At 47.3% G+C, this 17,809-nt stretch overlaps 1 protein-coding gene across 5 annotated transcripts in view; it reads right to left on the minus strand.

The window, feature by feature from the left end:
- Positions 1-17,809, minus strand: part of NTNG2 (netrin G2) — a 140,468-nt gene that overhangs the window by 76,597 nt on the left and 46,062 nt on the right. For all 5 annotated transcript variants that reach the window (XM_088447045.1, XM_088447046.1, XM_088447044.1 and 2 more), the window contains exon 3: positions 8,004-8,647. In XM_088447045.1, coding sequence (XP_088303171.1) covers positions 8,004-8,647 — 644 coding nt within the window. The remainder of the gene's footprint in view (positions 1-8,003; positions 8,648-17,809) is intronic.

The raw sequence follows: 17,809 nt of genomic DNA on the forward strand, positions 1-17,809 counted from the left end.
TATTTCTTTCTCCCCCTCTCTATCTCCCCCATACCCTCCTCTCACTATTTCCCCCTTCTCTATCTCCCCCACACCATCCTATTTATTTCTCCCCCTCTCTATCTCCCCCATACCATCCTATTTTTGTTTATCCCCCTCTCTATCTTCCCCACACCCTCTTCTCTCTATTTACCCCTTTTCTATCTCCCCCACACCATCCTATTTCTTTCTCCCCCTTTTCTATCTCCCCCACACCATCCTATTTCTTTCTCCCCCTTCTCTATCTCCCCCATACCATCATATTTCTTTCTCCCCCTCTATCTCCCCCATACCATCCTATTTCTTTCTCCCCCTCTCTATCTCCCCCACACCCTCCTCTTTCTTTCTCCCCCTCTCTATCTCCCCCACACCATCCTCTCTCTATTTCCCCCTTTTCTATCTCCCCACACCATCCTATTTCTTTCTCCCCCTTTATCTCCCCCATACCATCCTATTTCTTTCTCCCCCTCTCTATCTCCCCCATACCATCCTATTTCTTTCTCCACCTTCTCTATCTCCCCCATACCATCCTCTTTCTTTCTCCCCCTCTCTATCTCCCCCATACCATCTTATTTCTTTCTCCCCCTTCTCTATCTCCCCCATACCATCCTATTTCTTTCTCCCCCTTCTCTATCTCCCCCATACCATCCTCTTTCTTTCTCCCCCTCTCTATCTCCCCCATACCATCCTATTTCTTTCTCCCCCTCTCTATCTCCCCCACACCCTCCTCTTTCTTTCTCCCCCTCTCTATCTCCCCCACACCATCCTCTCTCTATTTCCCCCTTTTCTATCTCCCCCACACCATCCTATTTCTTTCTCCCCCTCTCTATCTCCCCCATACCATCCTATTTCTTTCTCCCCCTCTATCTCCCCCATACCATCCTATTTCTTTCTCCCCCTTCTCTATCTCCCCCATACCATCTTATTTCTTTCTCCCCCTCTCTATCTCCCCCACACCCTCCTCTCTCTATTTCCCCCTTTTCTATCCCCCCCACACCATCCTATTTCTTTCTCCCCCTCTCTATCTCCCCCATACCATCCTATTTCTTTCTCCCCCTCTATCTCCCCCATACCATCCTATTTCTTTCTCCCCCTTCTCTATCTCCCCCATACCATCCCATTTTCTTTCTCCCCCTCTATCTCCCCCACACCTTCCTCTTTCTTTCTCCCCCTCTCTATCTCCCCCACACCCTCCTCTCTGTTTCCCCCCTCTCTATCTCCCCCACACCCTCCTCTCTCTATTTCCCCCTTTTCTATCTCCCCCATACCATCCTATTTCTTTCTCCCCCTATCTCCTCACACTCTCCTCTCTCTCTCTCTGTCTCCCCCCTCAATATACCCCACAGTATCCTCTCTCTCCCTGTCTCTATCTCCCCCACACCCTCCTGTCTGTTTCCTCCCTCTCTATCTCCCCCATACCATCCTATTTCTTTCTCCCCCTCTCTATCTCCCCCACACCCTCCTATTTCTTTCTCCCCCTCTCTATCTCCCCCACACCCTCCTATTTCTTTCTCCCCCTCTCTATCTCCCCCACACCCTCCTCTCTGTTTCCCCTTTTCTATCTCTCTGCTCTCTCTTTTCATTCTCTCACACTCTCCTCTCTCTCACACCAGGGCCGAAACTAGGATTTTTGTCACCAGGGGCAAGACAGTAATTTGGCGCCCCCCATGTAATTCCCCCTGCAGTAGTGCCCATATTGTAATGCCCCCATAGTAATGCCCCTGTAGTGCCCACCATACAGTAATGCCCCTGTAGTGCCCATGCTCCCATATTAATGCCCCTGTAGTGCCCATGCTTTCATAGTAATGCCCCTGTAGTGCCCATGCTCTCATAGTAATGCCCCTGTATTGCCCATGCCCCATAGTAATATCCCTGTAGTGCCCTTACAGTAATGCCCCTGTAGTGCTCATGCCCCCACAGTAATGCCCCTGTGGTAATGCCCCTGTAGTGCTCATGCCCCATTAGTAATGCCCCTTATTGCCTATGCCCCCATAGTAATGCCCCTGTGGTAATGCCCCTGCCCCCATAATAATGGCCCTCTAGTGCAGCTTATTAAAAAAAAAATACTTACCTTGAACCCCGCTCCTGCATCCAGCGTCGCGTCCGGTCCGCCGGCTGCTCCTTAGAACTATGGGGGAGATGTCATGACGTCTCCCCCATAGTGCCTGTGGGGAGAGCCGGAAGCTGGAGTTCGGGAGAGAACTCCAGCCTCCGGCTCCGGCTACACCGCGTCGCTGCAGAGAAGGAGCCGGGCGCCCGCTGGTAATAAATATTACCAGCGGACGTCCGGCTTGGAGCCTCTCTGCAGCGCCGGGCTGGAGGTCACTGGCACCAGGTACAGCGGCTCACCCGGTGCACGTGCACCTCCAGCCCCCCCCTAGTTGCGGCCCTGCTCACACACTCATCTGCGCTCTCTGCCCCCTTTCTACATCTCCCACACTATTATTTATTTATTACCAGTTATTTATATAGCGCACACATATTCCGCAGATAATATTACAGAGAATTTTTGGCCATTCACATCAGTCCCTGCCCCCGTGTAACTTACACTCTATATTCCCTATCACATGCTCATACACACATACACAGTAGGGATAATTTGTGTTGGAGCCAATCAACCTATCAGTATATTTTTGGAGTGTGGGAGGAAACCGGAGCACCCGAAGGAAACCCACGCAAGCACAGGGAGAATATACAAACTCCACACAGTTGGGGCAACACTATCCTCTCTCTATCCCCCCCAACATTCTCCCATTTTGCTCTGTCTCCCCTCTCTATCTCCCCTACACTCTCCTCTCTATCCCCTCACAATCTCATCTTACTCTGTTTCCGCTCTCTATCCCCCCACAATCTCATCTTACTCTGTTTCCGCTCTCTATCCCCCCACAATCTCATCTTACTCTGTTTCCCCTCTCTATCCCCACACAATCTCATCTTACTCTGTTTCCCCTCTCTATCCCCCCACACTTTCCTCACTCTGTCTCTGTCTTCCATTCTGCATCTGCCCCACATTCCCCCCATCTCTCTCTCTTCCTCTCTCTCTCTCCCTCTCTTTCCCTCTTTTTTTTTAACTCCCCCTAATACACTTTTAACTCTAACTTCTTCTCATTCCTTCTGTCACGCTCTCCGACCACTTTCCGCAGCACTCTCTTTTTCTGTCTTTCCTTTTGTCCCTGTCCTTATCTCTCTTCCACTCTCTCTCTACCTCCATCTCCGCTTGTCTGTCTCTATCCAACTTTCTCCTTCTGTCTTTCTTTCACCCCTCTCTCTCCTCACCTGTCCCCCCCCTCTACTTCCATCCTGTCTCTCCATCTCCTCCTATATCCCTCTCATTGTACTTTCCTGGCTACAGCCTGTGTCTGACTCCAGTTACTCCTGGGATCAATACGTACAGGACACATATTGACAAGCACAACTTGACGGACTCAGTAAGCAGCTGGCAGACTGTGAACTAGCAGGAATCCTCCGTATCAGCATTTACGGGACTCATTCCCAACTGCCGTCCCCTAAAACCCCTATAGGCCCATGTTTTGCTGCTTCCCCCCATTGCAGGCAAAGGTGGAATAATGACTGATCAAGACACATAGGGTAATTCACCTGAACATGATTAAATGAAAATCCTGACTTATTTCTTATCACCTCACAAACCTTGCTATAAATACACCTAAAATCAGGGCCGCAACTAGGGGGGGGCTGGAGGTGCACGTGCACCGGGTGAGCCGCTGTACCTGGTGCCAGTGACCTCCAGCCCGGCGCTGCAGAGAGGCTCCAAGCCGGACGTCTGCTGGTAATATTTATTACCAGTGGGCGCCCGGCTCCTTCTCTGCAGCGATGCGGTGTAGCTGGAGCCGGAGGCTGGAGTTCTCTCCCGAACTCCAGCTTCCGGCTCTCCCCACGGGCACTATCGTCATGACATCTCCCCCATAGTTCCAAGGAGCAGCCAGCGGACCGGGACGCGACGCTGGATGCAAGAGCGGGGTTCAAGGTAAGTATTTTTTTTTTAATAAGCTGCACTACAGGGGCATTATTATGGGGGCAGGGGCATTACCACAGGGGCATTACTATGGGGGCATAGGCAATAAGGGGCATTACTAATAGGGGATGAGCACTACAGGGGCATTACTATTGGGGCATGGGCACTACAGGGGCATTACCACAGGGGCATCACTGGGGGCATGAGCACTACAGGGGCATTACTGTAAGGGCACTACAGGGATATTACTATGGGGGCATGGGCAATACAGGGGCATTACTATGAGAGCATGGGCACTACAGGGGCATTACTATGAAAGCATGGGCACTACAGGGGCATTAATATGGGAGCATGGGCACTACAGGGGCATTACTGTATGGTGGGCACTACAGGGGCATTACTATGGGGGTATTAACATATGGGCATTACTATGGGGGCATTACAATATGGGCACTACTGCAGGGGGAATTACATGGGGGGCGCCAAATTACTGTCTTGCCCCTGGTGACAAAAATCCTAGTTTCTGCCCTGCTAAAATCCTCATTACTTTATTTAAAACGAAAAGTTTTCTGCACATGTTGTAACTGAAAACACCTGAGATAAGGCTATGACATTTACCAACGCAATCTGTCTTGTGCTGGAGCCGCGCAGAGCCACCTATGGTGAATCCCATAGGACAAGATGGCTTCCATCCCAGTGGAAACAACCCTGAATTGTCACGATGGCAGGATAGTCTCCCGTAAATGTGGACAGAGAGGATGATTAAATAGTACATATAAAATTCCACCAATAAGAACTGTCCCCTCTTACGTATGACATTTCTAATAAATAGTGCGCCATCTAAGAATGTATTGCAAGAAAGAAAACGGGCATAGGAATAAGGGTCTGCAGACAAAACGGACATGTTATCTTTACGGAGACGGAATTAGAAAATGTCTGCTAAAACTTGGTTGCTATAGTAATTGGCAGAGGTGGTACTCGTCCTCTCGTGTGGTGATTTTCAGCGATTTAGCCAATCAGAGCCAAATATCAACATCAGGGCAATTTACACTACCTGGGTCAAGGCTTGTCACAATACAGTCATGTTTAGACAGAGCTGTTCCAAATCTAATGATGGATCAGGGGTTGTGTAAATTGCTTTTGTTATTAATGGCTGCCTCTGAATGTCCATCACAGTACACTACGAAAATCTGTTGGGAATTTCCCACCTAAGGCTCAAATTGTCCAATAAGTGAGGTGCAAAAATAACATAACGTAACAAGTTGCAAAAATGAAATGTGTAGTTGCACAGTATCCAAACCACATGCCACGCCCCCTCACCAGTACAGTGATACAGGGTCCCTGACTTGCATCGGCCACACTCTAATTGGCTAGGCCCCGCCCCTTTGGTGCAGTAGATTTCCCTATGAAAAATAGAACTGTGACAAATACACGGTGAGGTGCGACGAACATCAAGACACTTTGGGGGAGATTTGTCAAACATTCTAAAGAGGACAAGTAGAGGCATTGTTGTATTTTTTAGTGAACCAGATTGTAGTATTCAATCATTCTCCATTTTAGACACCGTTTAAAAAAAAATTGCAGATATAAAAGTGACTCAGGCCTGATTCAGGGATGTACAATAATCCGATGTTTAGCGCACATCTCCGATGATTCCTACTGTGCATGCACATGTGCAGAACAGGTCCTGCGATACCGCGCAGGAGTGCTGAGGCAGGGGTGTATTTATAATGGGTGCAGGGTGTGTGCACCTTGCACCCATATTATAATTACTTCTCCGGAGTCCTACGTTGGCGCCAAAGTCAGCGCTGTAAAAACGCCAGGAAATTGGCCACCACAGCCATTTTCCCATCATTTTGCGCAAGCACAGTACAGGGAAAATGGCCGCCGTGGCCATTTTTCCCGGTGACCCGCGCATGCGCTATAGATGCTGGGCAAACTCTAGTGCCCAGAGTCTATCACTGCGGCGCTGGCTGCGCTGAGCTCAGTGCGCTGCCGGCCGCCGGACTGAGAGGAGGGGACCCGTGACGGAGACTGCACATGGGCCCCCTCCTCTCTAGAAACGCCCCTGTTCTGAGGCCATGGACGCAGACTTCCTGGCCTCACAAGCTGCCAATAACCCAACAGGCTGCGGTAAGCTTCAGCTACCGTGGCCTGGCCAAAGGGACAACAACCGCGACCGATGGTCAAGATTATTCCGATGGTGATCCCAGGCTGCAGCCTCGGTTGCATCGCTGGGATCATGCAGAAGCAGCAGGGAGGTGTCTGACACCTACTGCTGCATTTGTACCTGAGATGGACGGAACTGCACAGACGTATGTGAGCGGCTCTGAAATTCCGTCCATCTCTGAATCAGCCCCTAGTCCACACAAATACAGATAATAATAATGGATCTACTGACCAGCACTCGAAAATATCTACAGTTATTCCCCTATTTAACTTTGTGTGGTACAGAATAGGCCTCTCCGGCAAGTAAAGGGTGCAGCTTCTCCCTTTGGTTGTGATGTAACGCCGGGCCCCTGGGGTGCTCTCAGATGTCAGTCGTCTCAGCGTTGCGTTAAGCTTTTGTCCGCTATTGATTTAAGTGCTAACAATAACCCTGCTCTAATTTAGCTGTATGCTGACATTTCTCTATTTATCCTGCCTATCATCAGCTCTTTTTTCTTCCTTAATGGGGAGTTGGATGGCAATGACTGGTGTCTGGGACTACGGAAGTCGGGTTGAAGAAATTTGGTGTCCGGCTACTTGCCTTAGGGGAAGATTTATTAAGCCTCCCAGAGAGGGGAGAAGTTGCCCACAGCAACCAATCAGTTTCGATGTAGCATTTATCAAGTACATTCTATAAAACGACAGGTCGAATCTGATTGGTTGAGATGGGATACTTCACTTGTCCGTTTCTCCACTTTATAGAAGGCTTGGTACGTCTCCCCAGGCCAGGGTTTGTGGGTACACCTTTAAAGTGCGTTTCCTGATCATGTGTCATGACAGTAACTCAGTCCTTGGTCACTGCGGCAAAGGCTTGTACAGGACAAAATGCATAAGAATGCGGTTTTACTGATGATTTTGTACAATTCTACTCAGGAACAACAAATGATGTTATTGCCATTAATTAGATGTGTCCAGACTCCAGAGTATTGTTTTGTTGCACTACATTATTTTATCACCCTCTATTGTCTGTACAGGAAACCCCCGGAGGGACTGTGTTGTTCCGATGGCCGGCAGATGGGCTCATACCAAAGGTCTCTCTTTAGCACACATAGATATAACTCGCTGGGAGCATAGATACACCTGCACTAGGGGCGAGTATGCACATTTAATTTAATGCACACAATGCAGAAGCGATTACGCCATGTGGCAACTTTTATGACTCTATGGCTATCACTGAACCGGGCGTGTATTTGTAGACGGGTGTGTGTTCCTTCATGTTCTTGTTTTCTCATATTGCTATCTAGCATTGTTACCCCTGTTTTAATTGGACCCCATTACCAACCACAGACCCAGATTCCATTGTTCAGACCAATTGGCCACCCCATCATCTCACAGATTTAATTGCTATCCACATTGCGAGAACCTTTGCATATGCCCCACTGCCTAATCTAAATGCCCTGCCACCACTCGATCAGATCCCATTGCCCAAACCAGAGTGGCAGCCATATTGTGTAAATTTTTTGGCGAAAATTGGCGATGTTCAAGACCATGGGGTTGATTTATCAATCAGTGGGGAAGAGGACCAATGGTGAAGTACAACAGTGCAACCAATCAGCTTCTCACTATAAGTTTATTAGGATGTAATGCAATGTTACCTCAATGCTGATTGGTTTCTATGGACCTTTGACACTGGTTGGCCAAATTAACTTGGAGGTCATTCCCTTATAATACCCTAAGGTGTGTATTTAATAAGAAAATTCTTACTACTTTATGGCTTTATGTGGACCACAATAAGCCCTTATATGACTGAAAGATATAAGAATTGAAGGCTTTCATATACGGATTGAAAAAAAAAGTCACTCACCTTGCAGTCACCTCTATGTTGGAAATGGCGTAGAAATACTTTCTCAAATTATCTCGTTGCACATAAGTCCCACCTAGCGCCGGGCGCAGAAGACGGAGCCGCAAGTCAGTGAGAGTGAAAAAGTCCTTCAAACCTTTGGCGCTCTCCATCCGTGTGTACAAGTTCTCCATCTTCCTCAGGTCCGGGCCAGCAAAGATCGCAAAACGCTCTCGAACCTCAAAGAGCACATTCTTCTCCTTTTTGGAGCCCGCCCAGCGGGAGTAATCCTCCGTGCACAGCACACGGCTGACATTAGTCGCTATAAGATTTATAACCTTCTTGGGGGTCATGCCAAAGGCTTCAATGCAGTCATCGGCATAGTACTGGTATGGATGCCAAGTCCTGCCATAGTCCAGTGATTTCTCCAACATCATGGCGGTGGGACGTCCGTACTCAAACGTCACCACGATGTCATCAGTGAGCTCTACAGTCTTGTTCCAAGACAATGTGATGTTAGCGACCAGCGGCTCTGGGTATCGTTTCCATGTGACGCTTTGCCAGTAGGTGGCCAGACCTTCCTCATCTTTGTCAACCATGAGACTGGAGGGGTGGGCAAGGTCGGGTGCGGAGGCATCACATTCATCGCTGCAGAGGTACGGGTTCTCCTGGTGGAAGGAAGAACAAAACAAAGTGTGATGATGTTCTCGATTTCTCTATGTCATGTTTCATTTCAACAATTTGCGATCCAGGAACCAGATATGATTTTGTGCACTATAAAATACTAAATACAAATTCCCTCAGTACTCTCCAATGGGAAAGCAAAAGAGACATGCAGACTGTATAATAATAAACTGCAGAGGACTCAGCACCTGATTCAGACCTGCTCGCTAGTATGCGTTCGCTCGTAGCCGGCCGATTGTCGCTTTCTGCGCATGCGTACGCATCGCAATGGAGGTGCGCGCAACCCCTGCGAGAGATAGGGAAGCGTTTGCTCACCCAGCATAGACAGCCCGGGTTGAATGAGCGACAGGAGAGGCCGTTTGTGGGTGGTAACGGGCAGGCCGCTAGACACAGGGGAGCGTGGAGGTGCGAATGCAGGCGTGTCTGATCGTCTTAACGCCGTTTTAGAGGCGTGCATAATTAACAGGCAGCGTCATAGTACACGTCACTTAGTTGTATTTCACACTGAACTGATTGCAGTGCTTGCGGCAGGGTATAGTCAACCTCAAGCGCTGCAATCGCATCCGATGGTGCTCGATGTACCAATGGTTTCAAGCACTTCCAGGAGATGACGTGCGCAAGTGGGCGGCTTATGAATGGCTGGTGGGCGCCTGCAACACACAGTGATGGCACGCCAAGACATAGTGGGCGTGCTAATGCCTTGCCGAGCGATCGCCTGCCTTGCTGGGCGTGCGCAGGATTTGCATACGCTGGGTGCGAGCGAACACATCTAGCGAGCGGGTCTGAATGAGCTCCTCAGTTACACGCTTTTGTAAATACATGATAAGCCACACTACATAACAATAGAACCACTTATGGTCATATTTTCACTGTTTCTAAACTGAGAGCCAACTCACCTGGCGGAAGCCCAGGATCCTCCAATATACAAGGATCAGCATGAACCATATTTTTGTGCACTATAAATATTGTCAAATTATTTATGCTATTGTTTCATTTCATTCATAATTTAAAGGGTAACAATAAATAGAAGACACAAAATATATCCATGTAAAAAAAGACATCTACTCATATTCCTGATGCTTACTGACTGCCAATTGTCGCCGTGCCTGACACTACCACAATTAATTTCTTGCATTACTGTGCACCTTACATTAGGAAACTTGTCAGATAATCTAAGATGTTGCATTGTTTACAGCAGAATGGTCTCCCCATACACAGTATTAGAAAATTAAATAAACATGAAAAATAGTACTGTGTAAAGTATTTTAGAAACAATCATTGGTTTCAGGGTGATGCAGTACTACTTATTGCCTGCAGTCGGCAATATAGAGCACTCCTGGTCAAACATAAAACTTTTATTATTATTATTTATATGGCACCATAAGGGGTCCACAGCGCCTCACAAAGTACTTAATCACAAAACAGTATGAACAAAACAAGAAAACAAAGACTTAGCGGTATATTTACTAAAGTGCGGGTTTTTAGAAGTGGAGCTGTTGCCCATAGCAACCAATTAGATTCTACTTATCATTTCTCTAGCACCTTCTAGAAGATATTAGCTAGAATCTGATTGGTTGCTATGGGCAACATCTACACTTCTAAAAACCTTTTAGTAAATATACTCCTTACAGTACAAAACATTACAGAATATGGGGCGTCATTCAGAGATGGACGCAAATGCCAGCACGACTGCGATTCCGTACGCAGTGGACTTGCGAAAATATGCAAATGACTTAGCTGATGTCTTGTCTGACATCCACTGCTCACGTACAAAGGTGGAAACATCGGTTGCACATCGTACGTTTGAGTACGCCTATGCTGTCTCAGACAGAGCGGCTCTCCTAGGACATCTGACTCTCCAGCTACGTAGTAATTCAGAGGCTCACTAGGGCACGCCAAGAACACGGTCCCGACATGACCAAAACACTGACTGCCTGTCACTCACTTTGCACTGTGACCTCCATCGCTAATCTATCATCGCGCATGCGCAGTACGGCTTTCTCGCCTGTGCAGTGGCTTAAAAAACATCTCCACTGCGTCCAACATGGACATTGCATCCATCTCTGAAACAGGACCATAGATTATAAGCAGGGGTGTCTTGAGAGGAGGGGGCCCGTGTGCACTCCCCGTGCGGGGCCCACTCCTCTCTCCCCGGTTGGCTGGCCAGCCGACTGACGCGGCTGGCCAGCCACCGGAGCATTAGTAGTCTCCGGGCACTAGAGTGTTCCCGGAGTCTACTGCGCATGCGCAGAACAACGGAAAAATGGCGGCGGTGGCCATTTTCCGGTGTTCTGAGCAGCGCTGACAGCCGACGAGGGACCTCGGACAGGTAAGTTTAAAATAATATGGGTGTGCAGTGCGGGGCCCCCCTGGACCGGGGGCCCGTGTGCCCCGCACACACTGCACCCATTATAGATACGCCACTCATATAAGGTCTATGAACATTGCTGCAGCGGTCATCAGGGCCATAGAGGGAGCCGGTCTGGGACTCATTACTATTTGGGGAGGTGTGTTCTAATCACGGGAGGTGTGACCATGCCCCCTTAGAGAAAAAAAAAAAGAACCCTATATGCAACGCGCTGAGAGCCCCTAAGCCAGGTGCAAATCTAAAGGGGGCGAACAGTGTGATCGCTCCCAACCGCAGGCAGAGGAGAGCAGTCTCAGCGTCAGCAATCTCCCCGATCCCACTGCTGGGCTGCCACGAGTAAGAGTGAGGGGGCGGCATCGGACCCAGGCCCCTCCAAAAAGCCAAGGCAATTGGTGTCCGCACCCCCCCGTCCGTCCGTCCGTCCATCCATTTGTCTCGGCACCACTGGCTGTCATATTACTCAAATAAGCAGCGCCGACTGAACCCAATGGTGCTGTTGTTGGCAATGGGGAGAACATGCTATAAGTGGGGGAAAGAAAAACACATGAGGGAAGAGGGCCCTTCTCGTAAGAGCTTACAATCTAAAGGGGAGAGGTAAACACAGGCGGGTGACACAGAGGGGAGAGACAGTGAGCAAGGAGCAGTGGGTTAGGATGAGAGCTGCAAGACTGAAAGTGGGTCTTGCAAGCCGTTTGAAGCTTTGTAGTGAAGTGGAGAGTCTGATAGGGAGAGAGTTCCAGTGGTAGGGAACAGCAGTGGTAAAATCATAGAGGCGGGAGCGGGTGGAAGTAATCAGTTGGGAGGAGAGGCAACATTCATCAGTGGAGCGAAGTGGGCGAACCAACAAGGTCTCGCGTACTGGGGGTCCACGCACCCTCAAAAGAAATATTGAAGAAATACTATGTGCGTGCAAAGGGGGACATTTTTCCCCCTTGGTAGCTGATTCGGGACCCCGCTTGGGCCCTCCAATAAACCCGAGCCCTGGTAATTAGTTCCTGCCCACCTCCCTCTTGGTGCATCCTGGGACAAATATATAAATTTGGATTTGTTGCAGAATACACCAGAGTAGATTTCATATATACTGTAAAACGGTTTTGTGGATGTGCCATTTACTGTGTATTCTAATGTACATATTGCATATCCAATGTTTAATCCTGTACCTGCCTCTGCAATGATTACTGTTTATTGTACTGGACATGTTTGACTATAAATTCCTCCTTGCACCAACCACTCCTTCAGAGCTCCAGCAAACTCAAAGTGCAAATTACGTTATTAAAAATGCAGCTAATAATTTAAAAATACATTATGTAAAAGTTCCAGGCGTTTATAAGGAGTGAATATATATAAGATTTTTTTATACTGGATCAACTTAAATTTTAGTTGAAAGGAAAAAAAAAAATTGGCGTGGACTTGATCTGAATTCACTAATTCACGGCTATAATCACAGTATAAAACACAGCAGGCAGAGTTAGCATTATAAAGGAAATGCATTGCACTATAATTTAATATACTCTTAGGTTCTACCATGCAGCTATTTGCATTTTAGTTAATACCTTTCGAGGGAAAATTCTACAATGTTTTTATTGCAAATGTACAATTTTAAAAGGGCAACATAAAAACAATTATTACCATATATTATTATACTGCCTTCTATTCGGCACCGTCTATGTTTCAACGCATTCTGCAGCCTGTCGAAATTGGTCGCCGACCTATTCACGCTTTATTAGCAAGCAGCTGTAACCATCGGCTGGCGTCATTCGCTTGTGAGGGCTAGAGGACATTGGACCTCATTCAGAGTCTCTCGCAAGCGCTGTGCGCTCGCAAGCGGCCTGATGGTTTGCGAACGCGCATGCGCACGCTTCGTTCTGCGCGTGCGCGAACTACTCTGTGCGAGCGCAGCCTGCTCGCTCGCCCAGCAAAGACAGCCCAGTGAAATGAGTGACAGGAGAGGCCGTTTGTGGGTGGTAACAGGGGCAGGACACTAATAACGGGGGAGTGGATCTGCGAACGCAGGCGTGCCTGAGTGTTTCAACGCCGTTTTTAAGGTGTGCATAATTAACAGGCAGCATCATAGTACACGTCACATGCTTGTTTTTTTACACTGAAGTCCTCGCAGTGCTTGCGGTAGGGTAAGGCAACCACAAGCGCTGCGATCGCTACCGATGGTGCTCGATGTACCAATGTTTTAATACACTTCCTGGAGATGACGTGTGCAAGTGGGCGTCTCTACATAGGCTAATGGGTGTCAGCATACACAGAGCGATCGCTCGCACAGCCAAAGTGGGTGTGCTCATGCCTTGGCGAGCGATCGCTTCCCATGGCGTCACTTTGAAAAATTTGCATACGCTGGATGCGAGCGAGCGAGCGGCCGCTTGCGAGAGGCTCTGAATGAGGTCCATTGTACTTGTACACGGACTACCCATTCTCAGGTCAATTTATATAATGTTAACAACTTTATCAATGCCTCATCTCAGAGCCTAAAATAAATCCCTACCAGGAGACAGCCGCCCCATATTGTCTTCTTCAAACACCAAACAGCACTGTCTGATTTGTATAGATTTCCGAAAACCGCATCCAGCAAAACGAGTCCATGGGTAGGAATTATTCTTCATGCTACTTAGTAAAAAGTATCCCCCGGTAATTAAATAAAGATCATATGTGCACTGCGATGTTTGCTGCTGGGATGCCCAAAGGAGCCGGGCAAAGGATTTTTCAAGGGATGAACAAGAAATTCCATATATAATGATTGTGAAATGACGGTGTGCAGCGAGTCTTGAATACCAAGTGATAACGAGCAAAAAGAAATTAAAAACATATTTGCATTTACTTAAAGGGGAAAAATACATCATTTTCAAGTAGGGTATTAGCTCACTCTAATTCATATTATTGTTCTGTAGGAGACAGTGAGTCTCACATCTGGCTGTTACAGTGTCAGTGGTGCTCAGGGGTTCTGCTAGTTTCCCCCCCTGAAGTAGGCAGCGGTACCGTATAACTATAGTGGGTGCCATTGCTAGGGGGCACCAGACAGTGTTAATTCTGTCGCTGAAAACTTTGACTAATAGTAATCGTCGACTTCATTTTGTTTTGCGGACTAAATTGTCACGGTAACAAAAAATATATTTATTTTAATAACGAAACTGATGACGAAATCTCTGTTAAATTTTAAGTGACACTGGAGGAGATGTTTTAAGCCTTGAAAAGTGATAAAGTGGAGAGTGATAAAGTACCAACCAATCAGCTCCTGTCACTTTACAGGCTTTGGGGTCTGTTTACTAAGCAGTGTTAGGAGACAGAGTGAAAAGTGATAAGGTGCCAGCCAATCAGCTCCCAAGTGTCATTTTTCAAACACAGCCTGTGAGATGACAGTTGGGAGCTGATTGGCTGGCACCTTATCACTTTTCACTCTGTCTCCTAACACTGCTTAGTAAATAGACCCCTGTATTTGAAAAATGGCAGTTAGGAGCTGATTGGTTGGAACTTTATCCCTCACCACTTATCACTTTTCAAGGCTTAATATACATTTACCCCTAAGACTTAAACTACATTTGAAATCCTTGTCAAAATTAACACTGGTTCTAACAAACTTAAGGCATTAATCTGTAATACACGTTCTCACTCAGCCTACTGAGCCCAGATTACCAAACACATAGAGTACTATAGGGAAACCAGGCTTGCCTACCCTTCCGATTTGGTCGGGAGCCTCCCGAATATCGTGTGCCGCTCCCGACCCCCTCGGAAAGGCAGGCAAGCCTCCCGGCTGCCGCCTGACCCCCCCGTCACTTATAGAAACCCCTGCAGCGGAGGGGATCAGTGACGCGATTCGCGCTGAACAGCGGCATTGTGGCCCCGCCCCCTGCTTCACAATGCCAATATTTTCGGCATTGCGATGAGGGGGCGGAGCCCCAATACCGCATTATCACCCGGCCACACCCCCCACTGTGCTCAGACATTCAGCTCCCTCCCGGAAGCAGGGAGCTGAATGTCAGCAAGTATGAGGTAAACGTATGCTGTCTCAAGGGAATTTTAGAGAACAGTTCTTCAATATATTCCATTACAGTATAATTAAACTGTTTGCAAAAACTATGACTGAAACATTGACTAAAATTAGACTAAAATGAAAACTGAGGTCCACTGACTAAATCTTGACTAAAACAAAGCAAAAAAGAGACTAAAATGTGACTTTAAACTAGGGGTGAGCGGGTTCGGTTTTACTCGGATTTACTCAGATCTTTAAACAGCATTTTATTGGCTATCGCCTATCATGTGTTTTGGATAGCCAATATAATAAATCCGAATTTGCGGTAAAGTGGCGATAAGAACCGAGTAAATCCGAGTAAAACCGAGCCTGCATATCCCTACTTTAAACCAATTGCAATTTTAAATAAGTGACTAAAACTCAATTTAAAATCCTTGTAAAAATTAAAACTTGGCCTAAAGACTCTCCCGGTGCCTTCCCCCAGCACCCCGCACACATCAGCCCAAAGCCATATTAAAGGGGGGGGGCATAGGGGCATGTGCCACCCACAGTCCCTCAAGGGGTCACTAGGGGCCGGATTCAAATAGCCTTGAAGCCTCAATTAGCCTTGAAGCAGAATCCGGGGCTATTCAATTGCAGCCCGCGATAAGCCCACAGGCTGCACTTAACGTGAATTTTGGTTTGCCCTCTCCTGAGGCTCAAACAGAAATCTGTGTTAATGAGGGCTTTTTGCTCTTCTCGTGGCCGCTGTGTTAACGCGCGATAGCCGCAGAGTTAACTGCGCAAGGAAAAGGGCTTGTAAATAAATATCTCCGGCCTTACAAGTACGAGGTTACAAACCTTTTCCATGTGCGCTAAGGTATCGACCCTAATTGAGTCCGGCCCTAAGTGGCACAATGTAATCTGGGGCACTTCTATGGGGCATAAAAAGCACAACCACTGCTGAGACAGGTGTCTATTTAGGAGCATTGGGGTGGGGCCCCTTCAAAATCTTGCTATTGGGCCCACAAAATTCCAGTTCCACCCCTGGCAGTAGGGAATAGGTACAGTATATTGTGGTGAGGGGGATTTAGCAGATACACCCAAGGATTTCTTATCTGAAAAGGTCTTGGGGTAAACCCTTGGTGAGAGATAAAGTGCAGAGAGATAAAGGGGTCTATTTACTAAGCTTTGGATGAAGATATAGTGAACGGAGATAAAGTACCAACCAATCAGCTCCTAACTGCCATGTCACAGGCTGAAAAATGACAGTTAGGAGCTGGTTGGCTGGTACCTTCTCTGCGTCCACTTGATCTCCATCCAAGGCTTAGTAAATAGACTCCAAAGTGCCAACCAATCAGCTCCTAACTGTCATTTTCTAAATTGAGCATTTAAACTGACAGGAGCTGATTGGTCGGTACTTTATCCCTGTACACTTTATCTCTCTCTAAGGCTCCGTGCATCTCTCCCTCATCTGAAAAGACAACAAGGTGACCTTTCAAGTGGGCTCTTTATTTAATTTCTGTTTGTATCAGACAACTGAAGAAAGTTTTTGTTTTTTTGTTTTTTTAGTGGTAGCGTTGAAATCTCTTTATTAATCACATGAGAAAGCTTAATAAAATATACTTAGTATAGCTTAAAGTTTACATCAGCAGCAGTTATCTGGCTCGCCCCACGGTGTCCTAGCACCTCATAGAGGGGGGCCATCTTTTCATAATTCACAAAAGAGTTCTGCAGAATTGTTATTAGGCTAAGTATTGTTCTAGGAAAATTCCCCTTTAAGGCAACATTCAATTCACATATTCAAAATAACAGATGATCAGCGAATGAGTCACTGAATGTACCAGTGCATACTGTTACTGACTGGCAAGCCACCTCACGTTAACCCATCATTTTAGTACTAGACACTGAAGAAATCACAGGCATCTGCAACACAGTCAGGAAAATAAATGCTACAGCGATCGAGGAACTAAGTTGACCTCTCCTTTATATATTACCGGGATATTCCGCGTCAGAAAACTTTATTTACGCTCGGCAGTAAAAGACAAGATTTGTAACAACTCCTGGTGTTCATGTATATTGGCAAAGAGCTAGGGGGAGACATTAGGACACTTGCGCTGATTCAGAGATGTACGTCATGCCGATGTTTTCGCAGTTGAGCGATTAACGGTCGTCTATGCATGCATTTGAGTCGCACTGCGCGTGTGTCAAGGTACATTACCGTAGTAGCCTGCAGTGAGTATTTATTGCTTGACTGACAGTCAGGGAGCAATTGGGGGAGGTAACAGTGAGTGCCGGTTAAAAACGCAGGCTGTTCCGGGAGCGTGTCACATCCGAGGTGCGATCCCATACGTAGTAAACATGGCTCCGGCATCTCAGCACCTGCGGTCATTTTTGCGGGACCATAGGGCTACTCAGAACACTTTTCTGATTCAAAGAGGCAGCATTGCTGATGTGATCTCCGTCCTCCTCCTCCTCTTCCTGTTCTTGTGACCGGGAAGTCTTAGCGGGGTGTGTCTTTGGCAACATGGTAGCTAAAAAATGGTCAATCCAAGCTGGAGGGAAGATCTCTGTCACAGGTGAATTACCGACATTGAAAGATCCACTGAATTGGCCCCTACTGGGCCGCAGGTAAGTATATACATCCTACATACTGCAAGGTTCTATTTATGAAACGGAGACCAGTCAAATCGCCAACTTTGTCTCCGCTTCTCACAATTTAACAAGCGGTTAACCCTCAGATCAAAGTCTACGGCGGTAACCTCCTACTTTACGCCACTTACTGCTGTCCCCATAGTGGGCAGTGTCCTTAGTCAATTTACC

This window comes from Taudactylus pleione, unplaced genomic scaffold (genome assembly GCF_031769625.1).
Source record: "Taudactylus pleione unplaced genomic scaffold, aTauple2 ptg000412l, whole genome shotgun sequence".
Lineage (NCBI taxonomy): Eukaryota > Metazoa > Chordata > Amphibia > Anura > Myobatrachidae > Taudactylus > Taudactylus pleione.